The 18,564-nt window shown below is 24.8% G+C and overlaps 1 protein-coding gene across 1 annotated transcript in view; it reads left to right on the top strand.

Annotated features, from left to right (window-relative positions):
- LOC142222363 (IDLSRF-like peptide) overlaps nt 1-18,564 on the top strand; it is a 286,735-nt gene that overhangs the window by 244,512 nt on the left and 23,659 nt on the right. Inside the window, exon 4 of the mRNA XM_075292482.1 lies at nt 5,720-5,848. Coding sequence (XP_075148597.1) covers nt 5,720-5,848 — 129 coding nt within the window. The remainder of the gene's footprint in view (nt 1-5,719; nt 5,849-18,564) is intronic.

Here is an 18,564-nt window from a genome sequence, read left to right on the forward strand (position 1 = left end):
CCATATAAGCGACCCCCATATTTCAATTCTGGCTCCCTACGTACCGTGCAAAAGTCAATATTTATTCGTAATTATTTGTAGACTTACCTACACATACCTTTTTTGTCTAATATATACCACGTATGGACTAACTCACAATTTAGAAAACGATTTAAGATACCACAACCCAAGTAATTTGATTGTAGATGGCAGTCTTTCGTAGAAGTTTCTAGGCTATCCATGGTGGAGGGTACATAAGATTCGGCCTGGCCGAATTTACGGCCATATATACTTGTTTTTAATTTAAACCACAGAAATAGTAGTAATAATCACCAAAGTATATTAAAAAATTGATTGTTCCAATTAAAAAATTAATTGTTCCAATTAAAAAATTAATTGTTCCAATTAAAGAATTAATTGTTACAATTAATGTTTTGATTAATTTTTTTTTCAATTAATATTTTGTAGAATCAATTGTATTTTTAATTGAATATTTTTTAAATATCAATTAAAATTTTAATTGGTGATATTTTTTCGGTGTACCGAACCATTTTCAATAGAAATCCATACAAAAATCCCCAAATGTAGGGAAATTCCTCACAAAATTCCCAAGTCTCCAACTCAAAAATTTAGTCCACATCCACGGAAAATATCCCCAATTTGGGGGAAATCTAAAATACTGCCGATACTGGTCCCAAATATTTTTACACCTAAACATATAAAAAACATACTTTTCTATACGTGTACAGATAAAAACTAAACTGTGTTAAACTTCACAACGATAGCGCCATTATTGATGGCTGTAGAGGGATTACAACAGACAGACAGAAGGACATCGTTATTATCTTCGTCTTAGAATTTCTCACTGATAAAGAATACATGTACTTTTCGAAATGTTTATGTATTACAAACGTAATGGAAAAGATATTATACCACTATCATGATTCTAGGGTGATAGGTGTAATTTCCAATCCAAAAAGACAATATAAAAAAGCATCAACTATTTTAGATACAATATGTTATTCACATTCATAAAATCCAATAGAATATCCTTCAAATTCTATTTTCTTTTCTTTTTTTCTTTGATTTCATAACATAATTTTTTCTCGATTAAATTTTCAAACCACATAAAAAAATTTTCAACCACATATTTATGAATATAAATAGTTCAGTGTATTAAAGTCAATGTAGCTTGAAAATATCTATACATCCTTTATGCTTGGCAATCCTCCCTCTACTCCGTTTACAAGTTTCCTTAAACGGCCATAAACATTTATATGGCCATAAAATGATTCTTGTTTGTTTTTTTCTGCTCCATAACTTTAGGTTGTGTGGAAAAGAGATCTTCATTATTCATTTATGGTTACTTTCTATATGCTATGCTCTAGCTCCTTGGAAACAATTTAAACTAAATTTTTATTATGACTTTAATGGAATCTAATAAAAAAAAACATAGTTTGAAAAGGAAATCCTTAAATTTTGAGGCAAACAATTTTTCGTTGTCATTGCGATAAAATTTTCAAAGACATTAAAATATTATTTGGCACCATAAAACAGGAAAACCACAAAATCTACACACACACACACCCACAACTATGATTTCTCTCTTCTACACCAAACAAAATCACATCGATTAGTTAAGCTTCCGGCCGCGTATGTGTGATTGAAAGAGGAAATAATGACATTAAAAATCCTCATAGGATGGATATTGGATCCGGCATATGTGTTGTAGGTGATTGGTGTTAGTTATTGGCAAGGCAGCTTAATGTGATAATAAAAGCTTTCACCCATGGCCTATGAACACGTAACGCAATCACGAAAAGTTTTCAAATAAAGTTGTACATGTGCCTCGTGGAAATGTTTTAATGCTAACATAAGAACTGAAATGTGAATGAGGCAGGGAAGAATAAAAGTAGCATAAGTGGAAAACAAGTATATATATGAGTGCTAAAATCGATGAGAGAGTTTTTTCTATATATACACGCAAAAAATTCGCCTAAAAACTAGAGGGGAACATTTCAACCGAGTCGGAGGTTACTCCACATGGTTTCAAAAGTCTTGGATGCTTTATATAATTATGGACCGCTATGGACCAATATTTTTAGGGTTGATTGAGGGCATATACAAAAATCACGTACCAAATATTAACCTACTGAAATGAAATATGCTCTTCCATGAGGCTCCGGAAGCACGGTTGTCACTCGATCCAAAAAAATCTACCAAGATTGGTAGAAAAATTACCAAAAACACTACCAAATAAATTTCTTTTTTTTAATTGTATTTCCATAGAGAAGTTTGTCAAGCTCTTATTTATGAACAAAATTTTATCAAAATTTTATTTCTATACAAAAATTTTGTCAAAATATTATTTCTATAAAAAAAATTTTGTCAAACTTTTATTTCTATAAAAAATTTTGTCAAAATTTTATTACTATAGAAAATTTTGTCAACATTTTATGCCTATAGGAAATTCTGTCAAAATTTTATTTCTATAGAAAATTTTGTCAAAAATTTATTTCAACAGAAAATTTTGTCAATTTTTTTCCATACCTTTTTTTTAATTTAATTGCTATAGAAAATCTTATCAAAATTTTATTTCTATAGAAAATTTTGTCAAAATTTTATTTCAACAGAAAATTTTGTCAATTTTTTTTCCATACCTTTTTTTTAAATTTCATTTCTATAGAAAATCTTGTCAAAATTTTATTTCTATAGAAAATTTAGTAACATTTTTATTTCTATAGAAAATTTTGTCAAAATTTTATTTCTTAGAAAAATTTATTTCTATAGAAAATTTTGTCAAAATTTTATACCTATAGAAAATGTACAAATTTTATTTCTATAGAAAATTTTGTCAAAATTTTATTTCGATAGAAAATTATGTCAAAATTTTATTTCTATAAAAAATTTTGTCAAATTTTTATTTCGATAGAAAATTTTGTCAAAATTTTATTTCTATGGAAAATTTTGTCAAAATTTTATTTCTTTGGAAAAGTTTGTCAAAATTTTATTTCTATGGAAAATTTGGTCAAAATTTTATTTCTATGGAAAACTTTGTTAAAATTTTAATTCTATAGGAAATTTTGTCAAATTTTTATTTCTATAGAAAATTTTGTCAAAATTTTATTTCTAAAGAAAATTTTGTCAAAATTTTATTTCTATGGAAAATTTTGTCAACATTTTATTCGTATAGGAAATTTTGTCAAAATTTTATTTCTAAAGAAAATTTTGTCAAAATTTTATTTCAACAGAAAATTTTGTCAATTTTTTTTTTCATACATCTTTTTTCCAAATTTCATTTCTATAGCAAATCTTGTCAAAATTTTATTTTTATAAAAAGTTTTGTTAAAATCTTTTTTTTTATAGACAATTTTGTCAAAATTGTATTCCTATGGAAAATTTTGTCAAAATTTTATTTCTATGAAAAAATTTATCAAAATTTTATTTTTATGGAAAATTTTGCCCACATTTTATTTCAATAGAAAATTTTTTCAACATTTTATCTCTTGAAAATTTTTTCAATAGAACATTAGGAAAAAATTCAATTCTATAGAAAATGTTGTCAAAATTTTATTTCTATAAAAAATGTTGTAAAAATTTAATTTCTATAGGAAATTTTGTCAAAATTTTATTGCTATAGAAAATTTTGTCAAATTGTATTTATGTAGAAAATTTTGTCAAAATTCTATTTCTATGAAAAAATCTATCAAAATCTTATTTCTATAGAAATTTTGTCAACATTTTAATTCTATAGACAGTATTTTTTAAAATTTTATATCTATAGAAAATTTTGTCAAAATTGTATTTCTATAGAAAATTTTGTCAGAATTGTATTTCTATAGAAAATTTTGTTTAAATTACATATTTATTGAAAATTTTGTCAAAATTTTATTTGTATAGAAAATTTTGTCAACATTTTATTTCTATAGAAAACTTTGTCAAAGTTTTATTTCTTAGAAATTCTTGTCAAAATTTTATTTCTAAAGAAAATTTTGTCAAAATCTTATTTCTATAGAAAACTTTGTAAAAATTTTATTTCTATAGAAAAATTTACAATATTGTGTTTCTACAGGAAGTTTTATCAAAATATTATTTCTACAGAAAATGTTGTAAAAATTGTATTTCTATAGAAAACGTTGTCAACATTGTATCTCTATAGAAAGTTTTATCAACATTTTATTTCTTTGGAAAATTTTCATGAAAATTTTATTTCTATAGAAAATTTTGTTAAAAACTTATTTATGCAGAAAATTTTGTCAAAATTGTATTTCTATAGAAAATTTTGTCAAAATTGTATTTCAATATAAAATTTTGTCAGAATTGTATTTCTATAGAAAATTTTGTCAAAATTATATTTCTATGAAAAAAATTATCAAAATTGTATTTTTATGGAAAATTTTTTCAACATTTTATATCTATAGAAAATTTTCGTAAAAATTTTAGTTCTATACAAAATTTTGTTAAAATCTTATTTATATAGGCAATTTTGTTAAAATTGTATTTCTATAGAAAATTTTGTCAAAATTATATTTTAATAGAAAATTTTGTCAGAATTGTATTTCTATAGAAAATTTTGTCAACAATTTAATTCTATAGAAAATTTTGCCCAACATTTCAATTCTATAGACAGTATTTTTCAAAATTTTATATCTAGTGAAAATTTTGTCAGAATTGTATTTCTATAGAAAATTTTGTCAAAATTATATTTCTATGAAAAAATTTATCAAAATTTTATTTTTATGGAAAATTTTATTTCTATAGAAAACGTTGTTAAAATCTCATTTCTGTAGAAAATTTGATTAAAATCGTATTTCTATATACAATTTTGTCAGATTGTATTTCAATAAAAAATATTGTGAAAATTTTATTTCTATAGAAAATTTGCAAAAGTTCATTTCTATAGAAAATGTATACCAATCTACATAACAATAAAAAATCTACCATGTTTGGTATAATTCTACTAACTGTAGCAACCATGTTCGGAAGTCATGGAAAATGGTTATATGGGTGCTATACCTAAAATTGGTCCGATATGGCCCATTTGCAATACCAAGCGATCTACATTAAAAGAAACTAGGTGTACAAAGTTTCACATTAATAGCTATTTTCGTTCGGAATTTAACGTGATTTCAAAAGACGGACGCACGGTCATCACTAGATCGACTTGGAATTTCACCACGATCCCAGAGTATATATTCTTTATGGGGTCTGAGACCAATAATTTGATCTTATTCGATATGATTTTCTGTCTAATTACAAATTTTTTACTTTCGCATTTACACATGGTTTATTTAACTTTCACCAATTTGTCTTCAATAATACGAGCAATGTAGAAGCAAATATTAAATTTTATAAATTTATTTAAATTTCACCTTTTGCCCGCATGTAGAATCGAACCATGGACTCTCCGTTTTGTAGCTAACACACTATCCACTGGTCTTCCATATTGATCAGAATACAAAATTCTCGGCCCCTTTTTTAAAAATTTTTCTGAACTGAATATTGCTACTATTCAAGTAATAAATATTATAATAATACTATTTCAGTTTAAAAAATAATTTTGTTCAAATTGTTGCAAACTCTACATATTTTATCATTTCCTCTCCTCATACGAGTATATGATGAAATTCCATCATAATTTCATTATCTCATTTTTATTTAATTTTACATTAACATTTATACCTTAATATCATCAGAACATTTAATAATCTCTATTTTATATTTTATTTTTCAATTATAGATGCCTGTCATCCTTATGAACCTTTTAAATGTCCTGGTGATGGAAATTGCATTTCCATTCAATATCTGTGCGATGGAGCACCAGATTGCTCCGATGGCTATGATGAGGATGCAAGGTTATGTACAGCAGGTAAGGCAACATAACAAAATTATAAAATGCATTTAACAATTTTACATTACAAAAAAGGAATAAATCCCAAAATAAATTGGATAGTGTTGCAGAGGCAAGAGGTATCAATGATAAACGAAAAAAATGGAAATTCAAGAAAATTCTCACAAAAAAGTCTGTGAATAACCAATGAATATTTGTTTCAAACTAAACTATATATTGTAACAAAAGAATGTTTTAAATAACTAGTATTGTGGAGCAATTATTCCCATATTCCAAAAGTATTTTTGGGAAAACAATTTATTTTCCATGTTGGAAAATATCCCCATGGAAAATGGATCAACCCCAGGACCGGTATAGGACTGGTCCCTCATGGCACAGAATAGTAGGACCATCCCATAAAAAGGTCGTCATGAACCGAATTTGGACAACATCTTAAGAACTTGTTTCATTTTATGCAATCAAATCGTACCAGAAATAAAAAACTTTGTATTTAATTTAGGTAAATATTTAGATCCAATAAGATTTGAATATCAAGAGAAAAAAGAAATTAAAAAATTGTATGAACATTTAAAACTTGCCGGAGTTTTCAACTGGAGCAGCGGTTCCAGTCCTGTGGTAGGTCCGATAGTGGCTATTTAGACCAATATAGATCATTTCGATTAGTTAAGAAGTAAAATCGCCATATGTGGTCGCCAAAAAAGGAGTGAAAATGTTCTCTTTGGATCCTAAGGTGGCGCACAATTGACGCAAATGCGATGAATTTGGCGATGTTCACCATTTCAAAAGAGTCATCCGAATACGATGTTTTGTATTTAAATTATAACATTCTATGATATTTTAGCAAATAAATATTTTTTTTTTTTTAATTTCTTATGATTTTTATTTAATACATTCTAACGTATGTCTGAAACCTCAATTTTTCTAGAAGGGATTTAGCATTTTCTTCGACAATTTAAGTGATTATAATCAAGTTAACTATGACGGTTGCCACTCGAGCAAAATATAGTCTACCAAAATTTGGAGAATATTTTACCAAAAAACTAGCAAACAAACAAAAATTATTTGTCAAAATTTTATTTCTTTAGAAAATTTTGTCAAAGTTTTATTTCTATAGAAAGTTTTGTCAAAATTTTATTTATATAGAATATCTTTTCAAAATTTTATTTCTATAGAATATGTTGTCAACATTTTATTTCTATAGTAAATTTTGTCCAAATTTTATTTCTATAGAAAATTTTGTACAAATTTTATTTCTATAGAAAATTTTGTCCAAATTTTATTACTATAGAAAATTTTGTCAAAATTTTATTTCCATAGAAAATTTTTTCAAAATTTTATTTCTATAGAATATTTTCTCAAAATTGTATTTCTATAGAAAACTGTGTCCAAATTTTATTTCTATAGAAAATTGTGTCCAAATTATATTTCTGTAGAAAATTTTGTCAAAATTTTATTTCTATAGAAAGTTTTGTCAAAATTTTATTTATATAGAATATTTTTTCAAAATTTTATTTCTATAGAATATTTTGTCAAAATTTTATATCTATAGTAAATTTTGTCCAAATTTTAATTCTATAGAAAATTTTGTCAAAATTTTATTTCTATAGAATATTTTGTAAAAATTGTATTTCTATGGAAAATTTTGTCAAAATTTTATTTCTATAGAAAATTGAGTCCAAATTTTATTTCTATAGAAAATTTTGTCAAAATTTTATTTCTATAGAAAGTTTTGTCAAAATTTTATTTATATAGAATATTTTTTCAAACATTTATTTCTATAGATAATTTTGTCAAAATTTTATTTCTATAGAAAATTTTGTCCAAATTTTATTTCTATAGAAAATGTTTGTCAAAATTTTATTTCTATAGAAAATTTCGCCAAATTTTATTTCTATAGAAAATTTTGTCAAAATTTTATTTTCATAGAAAGTTTTGTCAACATTTTATTTTTGTAGAAAATTTTGTAAAAATTTTATTTCTATAGAAAATTTTGTCAAAATTTTATTTCTATAGAAAGTTTTGTCAAAATTTTATTTATATAGAATATTTTTTCAAAATTTTATTTCTATAGAATATTTTGTCAAAATTTTATTTCTATAGTAAATTTTGCCCAAATTTTATTTCTATAGAAAATTTTGTCAAAATTTTATTTCTATAGAAAATTGTGTCCAAATTTTATTTCTATAGAAAATTTTGTCAAAATTTTATTTCTATAGAAAGTTTTGTCAAAATGTTATTTATATAGAATATTTTTTCAAAATTTTATTTCTATAGTAAATTTTGCCCAAATTTTATTTCTATAGAAAATTTTGTCAAAATTTTATTTCTATAGAAAATTGTGTCCAAATTTTATTTCTATAGAAAATTTTGTCAAAATTTTATTTCTATAGAAAGTTTTGTCAAAATGTTATTTATATAGAATATTTTTTCAAAATTTTATTTCTATAGATAATTTTGTCCAAATTTTATTTCTATAGAAAATTTTTTTCAAAATTTTATTTCTATAGAAAATTTTGTCCAAATTTTATTTCTATAGAAAATTTCGTCAAAATTTTATTTCTATAGAAAATTTTGTCAAAATTTTATTTTCATATAAAGTTTTGTCAACATTTTATTTTTGTAGAAAATTTTGTAAAAATGTTATTTCCATAGAATATTTTGTCAAATTTTTATTTCCATAGAGAATTTTGTCAGAATTTTATTTCCATAGAACATTTTGTCAAATTTTTATTTCCATAGAAAATTTTGTCAAAATGTTATTTCTATAGAAAAATTTGTTAAATTTTTATTTCTATATACTATGCACAATCTACCAAACAATACAAAAATCTACCATTTTTGTTTGAGTTCTACCAGCTGTGGCAACCGTACTGAATCCATCCAGTCCACAGCATCAGGGGTACGTGACTTATCTATAGCAATAAAATTTTGACAAAATTTTCTATAGAAATAAAATTTGGCAAAATTTTCTATAGAAATAAAATTTTGGTAGATCATTTTTGGTGATCGGCTATATATAACTATAGACCGAAATGGACCAATTTTGGCATGGCTATTAGCCGCCATATACTAGCATAATGTACCAAATTTCAACCGGATCGGACGAATTTTGCTCCACCAAGAGCTTCGGAGGTCAAATCTGGGGATCGGTTTATATGGGGGCTACATATAATTATGGACCGATATGGACCAATTCCTCCATGGTTGTTAGAGACCCTATACTAACACCACATACCAAATTTCACCCGAATCGGATGAATTTTGCTTATCCATGAGGCTCCGGAAGTCAAATCTGGGGATCGCTTTATATGGGGGCTATATATAATTATAGACCGATGTGGAATAATATATACTTTATGGGGTCTTACAGCAATATTTCGATGTGTTACAAACGGAATGACAAAGTTAATATACCCCTATCCTATGGTGGAGGGTATAAAAATGATATCTCTAACTAACAATCTTACTACAATTTATTTATTATAAGACTTAATAAAATAAGTCTCCAACACGAAAATATTCATATGGACATTGGATATGCAATTGCTTTATTAAGTAAATTAAATAATCCTAAAAATATTAGCATATAATTTCATTAAATCTTAACTTGTTTATTTCATATTAAAACATCCTAACTAATAAAGACGACACAAAAGTTATAAACAAGCTCATTTCGTGATTATTTTTATTGCTAATACTGCAGGACACACATCGACACCGACACTCTCATATCCATAAACTTATCCTGTTTTATTGATAACGTGTTGATTATTTTGTTATCATCCTTATTTCTGGTTACTCCTCTTAATTTCATAATCAACAACATCTGTTTCGAACTACAATGGATTGGATAAACTAGCAAGGTTATTCCCTAGTCTCATATGAATGAAATGAAGATAGAGCAAAAAACGATGTCATTGAAAAATCATCCAAGAACACAAAGGCCATGCCCCTAAGGTTGGTCAATTTTTACTAATACCTAAACACACTCAAGGACGGTTTTTGTTTCCGTTTTGAAGCAATACAGTGTCAAACACATCATTGGAGTGAAAAGCACACACACACTCACATATAAGAAAAGAATTTTCCTTCAGTGTCATCTATCCACCACACCAGATACACATCAATACATTGTTAAGTAATTGAATTTCTATACTCAAAGGATTCTGTATTGTTCATTGAGTCTCTGAGTGTGTGTGTGTGCGAGTGTATGTGGGTGAATAAAATGAATGAGTGCATATTCTCAACTCTAGACCATATGTGACCTCTAAACTTTGATTGTCGAAAGATTAGGAGAACCCAAGAAGGGGAGCAACTGAGGGTCCATGTAATAGTCAGGAATATAGTGTTGGTAGATAACTTGGGAAAACATTAAATAAATGAACAACTTCGATGTACACACCCAGTAAATGTTAGATATTCAACTACCATTTTGGTAGCATGTCCTGTGCATTGCAAAATACTTATACAGAGAGAGAAAAAACATGTTAATCTTCATTTTATGAACGACTTTCGATTTTTTATGAATTGTTAGCAAATCCTTCCAATAAATGATTTTGGATCACTGCTGCCACTCGTGCTAAAAATAATCTACCAAAATTTGAAGGAAATTGTACTAATAATCAACCAAATTTAAAAAAATTTATTTTGAAGTTTTTGATCAAATTTTTATTTGCTTTGTATGAAAAAATGTCTTTTCTTCGAAAGAATAGATTTATTATATAATTTTAAAAGTTTTTTGGTCAGTATTTGCAATATTATGATCTTTTTCTTTAGCGACAATTTATTGAGTGTATAAATATCCCTTTAGGGATATTTATACACCCTTGAATTTTTTCTATAGAAATTGTTATCAAAATTTTATTTCTATAGAAAATTGTCACAGTTTTATTCCTATCGAAAATTTTCTCAAAATTTTATTTTTATTGAAAATTTTATCAAAACATCATTGCTATAGAAATTTGGTTTAATTTTGTTTTATTTTTGTAGAAAATAAAAATTATCAAAAATTTATTTCTATAGAAAATTTGTCAAAATTTTATTTCTATAAAAAAAATTGTCAAATCTTTGTTTCTAAAGAAAATTTTATTTCTATATAAAATTTTGTCAAAATTTCATTTCTATAGAAAATTTTTCAAAATTTTATTTCTACAGAACATTTTGTCAACATTTTATTTCTATAGAAAATATTGTCAAAATTTTGATTCTATAGAAAATTTGTCAAAATTTTATTTCTATAAAAAATTTGTCAAATCTCTATTTGTAAAATATAAAAAAATTTGTCAAATCTTTATTAGTAAAATATAAAAAATTTGTCAAATCTTTATTTGTAAAAATTTGTAAACATTTTATTTCTGTAGAAAATTTTAAACAAATTTTATTTCTGTTGAAAATTTTGTCAAAATTATATTTCTATAGAAAATTTGTCTAAATTTTATTTTTGCAAAAATTTTGTCAAAACTTTATTTCTATAGAAAATTTCTTAACAATTTTATTTATGTAGAAAATTTGTCAAAATTATATTTATGTAGAAAATTTTATAAAAATCTATATAAGATTTGGTGAAAATTTTATATCCATAGGAAATTTTTTCAAAATATTATTTTTATAGAAAACTTACTCAATTTTTTCTATATAAAATTATGTCAAAGTATTATTTCTTTAGAAAATTTTGTAAAAATTTTATTTCTATAAAAAAATTTTGTAAAAATTTTATTTCGATAAAAAAATTTTGTAAAAATTTTATTTCAATGGAAAATTTTATTTCTACAGAACATTTTGTCAACATTTTATTTCTATAGAAAATATTGTCAAAATTTTGATTCTATAGAAAATTTGTCAAAATTTTATTTCTATAAAAAATTTGTCAAATCTCTATTTGTAAAATATAAAAAAATTTGTCAAATCTTTATTAGTAAAATATAAAAAAATTGTCAAATCTTTATTTGTAAAAATTTGTAAACATTTTATTTCTGTAGAAAATTTTGTCAAAATTATATTTATTATATTTTTATAAAAATTTTGTCAAAACTTTATTTCTATAGAAAATTTCTTAACAATTTTATTTATGTAGAAAATTTGTCAAAATTGTATTTATGTAGAAAATTTTATAAAAATCTTATTTCTATATAAGATTTGGTGAAAATTTTATATCCATAGGAAATTTTTTTAAAATATTATTTTTATAGAAAACTTACTCAATTTTTTCTATATAAAATTTTGTTAAAGTATTATTTCTTTAGAAAATTTTGTAAAAACTTTATTTCTATAAAAAAATTTTGTAAAAATTTTATTTCGATAAAAAAATTTTGTAAAAATTTTATTTCTATGGAAAATTTTGTAAAAATTTTATTTCTATGGAAAATTTTGTAAAAATATTATTTCTATAGAAAATTTTGTCAAAATTTTATTTCTATAGAAAATTTTGTAAAAATTTTATTTCTATAAAAAATTTTGTAAAAATGTTATTTCTATAGAAAATTTTGTAAAAATTTTATTTCTATAGAAAATTTGATCAAACTATTGTTTGTTAACATTTTATTTCTATAGAAAATTTTGTCAAAATTTTATTTCTATAGAAAATTTTGTCAAAATTTTATTTCTATAGACATTTTTGTCAATATTTTATTTCTATAGAAAATTTTGTAAATTTTTTTTTTCTATAGAAAATTTTGTGTTTTTTTTATGTCTATAGAAAATTGTGTGAAAATGTTATTTCTATAGAAAATTTTGTAAAAATTTTATTTCTATAGAAAATTTGATCAAACTATTGTTTGTCAACATTTAATTTCTATAGAAAATTTTTTAAACATTTTATTTCTATAGAAAATGTTATCAAAATTTTATTTCTATAGAAAATTTTGTCATAATTTTACTTCTATAGAAAATGTTTTCATAATTGTATTTATATAGAAAATTTGTCAAAATCTTATTTCTAAAGAAAGTTTTGTTAACATTTTATTTCTATAAAAAATGTTGTCAAAATTGTATTTCTATAGAAAATTTTGTCAAAATTTTATTTCCATAGAAAATTTTGTAAAAATTTTATTTCTATAGAAAATTTGGTGAAACTATTATTTGTCAACATTTAATTTCTATAGAAAAGTTTGTCAAAATTTTGTTTCTATAGGAAATTTTGTCAAAATTTTATTTCTAAAGAAATTTTTGTCAAAATTTTATTTCTATAGAAAATTTGTTCAAACTATTATTTGTCAACATTTAATTTCTATAGAAAATTTTGTAAATATTTTATTTCTATATAACATTTTGTAAAAATTTTATTTCTATAGACAATTTTGTAAAAATTTTATTTCTGTAGAAAATTTTGTAAAAATTTTATGCCTATAGAAAATTTGGTCAAACTATTATTTGTCAACATTTTATTTCTATAGAAACTTTTGTCAAAATTTTATTTCTATAGAAAATTTTGTCAAAATTTTATTTCTATAGAACATTTTGTTAAAAATTGATTCTATAGAACATGTTGTCAAAATTTTATTTCTATAGAAAATTTTGTTTAAATTTTATTTCTATAGAAAATTTTGTCTGGGTTAAATAGGAATATTTTGCAAAATATGCCAAAACATCAATCATTCTATGAATCTACCAAACAGTAAAAGAGCTACCATATTTGATAGAATTCTACCAACCGTGGCAACCGTGGTTCCAATCCTTCAGAGACATTCCTTATTCGGCATACTGGTTGTTATGCAATCTATTAATTTCTTGCTGATTTTTAGCCAATTCCGGACATTTTGGTCTTAGTATTCACCACGAGTTTCCAAAAACAAGGCTAGTTACTCAACGCATATTGTGTTTTATTTATACTAATATGTGATATACCAACTTTAAGGTTGGTATTGTTTCTTCTACAAATTGAAATGCGTAGGACTCTTCTTCAGCATGTACCTGCTTCTGATCTCTTTTTTCTGCTCTCTTGATGTTTCTTGCGCCCGCTTCTTCAACTTAGTCCACACGGACTCTATCCATTTTACATCCATTTGTAGTGGTTCTATTCCATTTGAAACATTTTGCTATCGACTATATCTTCACTGAAGAATCTTCAAGCTAAAATTAATTTTTCTCAATGTATGTCACTTTCTTTTGATCTGGTGCGAGTCAGTACATTGTCTCTCAAGTGAGTTCATAGCAGGATACCACAGTCATATCGTATCTGTCCATACAAAAAAAAAAAAAAAAAAAAAAGAACAAAACCATTGGTTATGGGTTCTGTTGCTCGCTTACCGAATTCACAACACATTTCGATACAGGCAATTCGATCCCGTTTGACATGCGAGCAACAAAGCCAAACACCCCAAAGGCGAATAAAAAGCTGTAAAACAAAAAAAGTAGAAACAAAAGAGGACAAATTGAAAACACAATTGCATTAAGCCAAACAATTGCAATTGCATTGGTTGTAGGTGTGGGTGTGGGTGTGAACAATACCAAATGAACTCGTCCTTTGATGAGCGATTTATGTGGCTGCTGTGGACGTGTATGTGTATGTGAGTTTGTGTGGAGTTGCTGATATTGCCATAACAATGGTCTATACATCAAATGGGATAATGAAATGAGTTTTTGAAATCGGATGTTCTTACCAAAAATTTAACAGCATTTTCGCTTAACTGATCACAACTAATAGCAACAAAATAGGATAATTGAAACGGATTTTCACGAAAATGAAATTGGTATTCTATCAAAATAAAATGTTTAATGAATTAATGTTGGTAGCAGCGTTGGTGTTGATAACTTCTAAAAAGTGGCACCAAAATGTCGCTTTTATATACAATACAAATTTTGATAAAATTTTTAATAGAAATAAAATTTTGACAAACATTTTCTATAACAATAAAATTTCGACAAAATTTTCTACAGTAATAAAATTTTGACCAAATTTTCTGTAGAAATAAAATTTTGTCCAAATTTTTTATAGAAATAAAATTTTGTCAAAATTTTCTATAGAAATAAAATTTTGACAAACATTTTCTATAAAAATAAAATTTCGACAAACATTTTCTATAGAGATACTACAAAAAAATTTTTGACAAAATTTTCTGCAGAACGAAAATTTTGACAAAATTTTCTATAGTAAGAAAATTTTGACAAAACTTCCTATAGGAATAAAATTTTAACAAAATTTCCTATAGGAATAAAATTTTGAAAACATTTTCTATAGAAATATAATTTTGACAAAACTTTCTATAGCAATGAAATTTTGACAAAATTGTATATAGAAATAAAATTTTGACAAAACTTTTTATAGAACTGAAATTTTGACAAAATTTTCTATAGAAATAAAATTCTGACAAAATTTTCTATAGAAATGAAATTTTGACGAAATTGTATATTGGAATAAAATTTTGACAAAATATTCTAAAAAATTAGAATTTCGACAAAACTTTCTATAGAAATTAAATTTTGACAAAACTTTTTATGGAAATGAAATTTTGGTAAACTTTTGTAAAGAAAAAAAAAACTTATGACAAAAAAATTTTGTATATAATAAAAATTTTGACAAAATGTTCTATATAAATAAAATTTAACAAAGTTTTCTATGGAATAAAAATTTTGACGAAATTTTCTATAGAAATAAAAATTTCACAAAATGTTCTATAAGAATAAAGTTTTGGCAAAATTAATTACTCTGTAGAAATACAATTTTGACAAGACTTTTTATAGAATTGAAATTTTAACTAAATTTTGTATAGACTAAAACTTGTGAAAAATTTTTGTATGGAATACAAATTCTGACAATAATTTCTATAGAAATAAAATTTTGGCAAAATTTTCAGTAGAAATGAAATTTCGACAAAATTGTATATAAAGGGTGATTCTTTTGAGGTTAGGATTTTCATGCATTAGTATTTGACAGATCACGTGGGATTTCAGACATGGTGTCAAAGAGAAAGATGCTCAGTATGCTTTGACATTTCATCATGAATAGACTTACGATCTGCCACAACGTCGAATTTTCAGTGAATGGGCCCTAGAAAAGTTGGCAGAAAATCCGCTTTTTTATCGACAAATTTTGTTCAGCGATGAGGCTCATTTCTGGTTGAATGGCTACGTAAATAAGCAAAATTGCCGCATTTGGAGTGAAGAGCAACCAGAAGCCGTTCAAGAACTGCCCATGCATCCCGAAAAATGCACTGTTTGGTGTGGTTTGTACGCTGGTGGAATCATTGGACCGTATTTTTTCAAAGATGCTGTTGGACGCAACGTTACGGTGAATGGCGATCGCTATCGTTCGATGCTAACAAACTTTTTGTTGCCAAAAATGGAAGAACTGAACTTGGTTGACATGTGGTTTCAACAAGATGGCGCTACATGCCACACAGCTCGCGATTCTATGGCCATTTTGAGGGAAAACTTCGGAGAACAATTCATCTCAAGAAATGGACCGGTAAGTTGGCCACCAAGATCATGCGATTTGACGCCTTTAGACTATTTTTTGTGGGGCTACGTCAAGTCTAAAGTCTACAGAAATAAGCCAGCAACTATTCCAGCTTTGGAAGACAACATTTCCGAAGAAATTCGGGCTATTCCGGCCGAAATGCTCGAAAAAGTTGCCCAAAATTGGACTTTCCGAATGGACCACCTAAGACGCAGCCGCGGTCAACATTTAAATGAAATTATCTTCAAAAAGTAAATGTCATGGACCAATCTAACGTTTCAAATAAAGAACCGATGAGATTTTGCAAATTTTATGCGTTTTTTTTTTAAAAAAAGTTATCAAGCTCTTAACAAATCACCCTTTAGAAATAAAATTTTTTTATAGAACTTGAATTTAGACAAAATTTTGTATAGAAATAAAATTTTGATAAAATTTTCTAAAGAAATAGAATTTTGACAAAATTTTTCTAAAAATTAAAACTTTTAATAGAAATGAAATTTTGACAAACTTTTGTATAGAATACAATTTGTGCGAAAAATTTTATATAAAATACAATTTTTGACAAAATTTTGTATAGAATACAATTTTTGACAAAATTTTCTATAGAAATAAAATTTTGAAAAAATTTTCTATAGAATAAAATTTTGAAAAAATTTTCTATTGATTTGAAATTTTGACGAAATTGTATATAGGAATAAAATTTAGACAAAATTTTCTATAGAAATAGAATTTTGACAAAATTTTCTATTGATTTGAAATTTTGACAAAATTGTATATAGGAATAAAATTTAGACAAAATTTTCTATAGAAATAGAATTTTGACAAAATTTTCTATTGATTTGAAATTTTGACAAAATTGTATATAGGAATAAAACTTGTGAAAAAAAAAATTTTGTATAGAATAAAAATTTTGACAAAATTTTGTATAGAATAAAAATTTGGACAAAATTTTCTATAGAAATAAAATTTTAACAAAATTTCTATAGAAATAACGATTTGACAAAGTTTTCTATAGAAATAAACTTTTGGCCAAATTTTCTAATTTAATAATATAGTAAAAAAGTGGATCAATTTGTATAAAGGAAGAAGAAAAGAAAAAAAATTAATTTAAATTAATTTTACAATTTTTTTCTATGAAATTATGAAGTTGAGCTTTTTCCAAAACCATTTTTAACCATTTTGTTAACCAATTTGCGACGGTTTTTGATTTGAAAAATAATCTGGCAACCACTAATTTTTTTATAATACATATTTATCACAATGGACTGAATAGTATAAGTGAGCCTGAAATTTAATCGGGCTGCCACTTTAACCTATAATACATATTAAATGTATTGCAACCTAAATTATTATAGAGACATTAGATAATAAAAATTATTCAATACTCCACATGTGTCAAACCATTCAACTTCTTTGGCCGTATACAAAGCTACTTTTATTTGCGTTCATTAAAACAGAATCCTGGTCATAAAAAAGGTTTATTTAAAAATTTCAAATGAGGAAGCAATAAAAGCTGTCTGCGGAATTTTTCGATACATATATTTAAATGTATAAAATACATTCATTTAATATACGAAAGAAAAAATTATAAAAATAATTCATTTTTCCCCAAAAGCAACATGTGAAATTGAGTAAAGGCTACACATATTTTACCAGACCACAAAGAATGGACTTTAAAAACATGCCCACAATTGAGTATGTGGTTGTTAGGTTTTATTTTCTGGAAAATTCTTCATAATCCCAGAGATATTTTTTCGGAACGAAAAAGCTTTAAATATAATATAAACACGTATACATATGACTGATAATTCCTATTAAACTAGGTTAAGGATGGGCGGAAGTGTTATATTGTTGGATAATAATAAAACGAAACTTGTACTTTTGATTTTTTTTATTTTATATTGCTGGTAAACTCTGTAGTAAAACAGGATTTTCCTAATGTCTCGAAAATTGGCATGTGAAAAAGTTTTTAAAATTAACTTCAAAAAAAATTTCAAAAAGTCTTTAAGGGAACAAAATTTAATGTGAATGTGTATTTGGGTGAATAGAATAATATTCAATATTCTATTGCATTTACCACCAAAATAAAATTTTCTAAAATTTGTAAATTAATAAAAAAAACAATCAGACACCTATAGAAGTAATCGTGAACATCATTCACGATTCAAAATGATACGTTCATGGCATTGAATCAATCCACATATCATTTCAAACAGAGAATAAGGATATCAATCTGACAACTATAAAATGGCATGGCCAAAACAGCAATCAACGTTCGTGATCTGAAATCGTAGCGGTTACGAATCTATGACTATAACCAGGGTTACCAATAAATTTTCTA

This window comes from Haematobia irritans, chromosome 1, assembly GCF_050003625.1.
Source record: "Haematobia irritans isolate KBUSLIRL chromosome 1, ASM5000362v1, whole genome shotgun sequence".
Taxonomy (NCBI): domain Eukaryota; kingdom Metazoa; phylum Arthropoda; class Insecta; order Diptera; family Muscidae; genus Haematobia; species Haematobia irritans.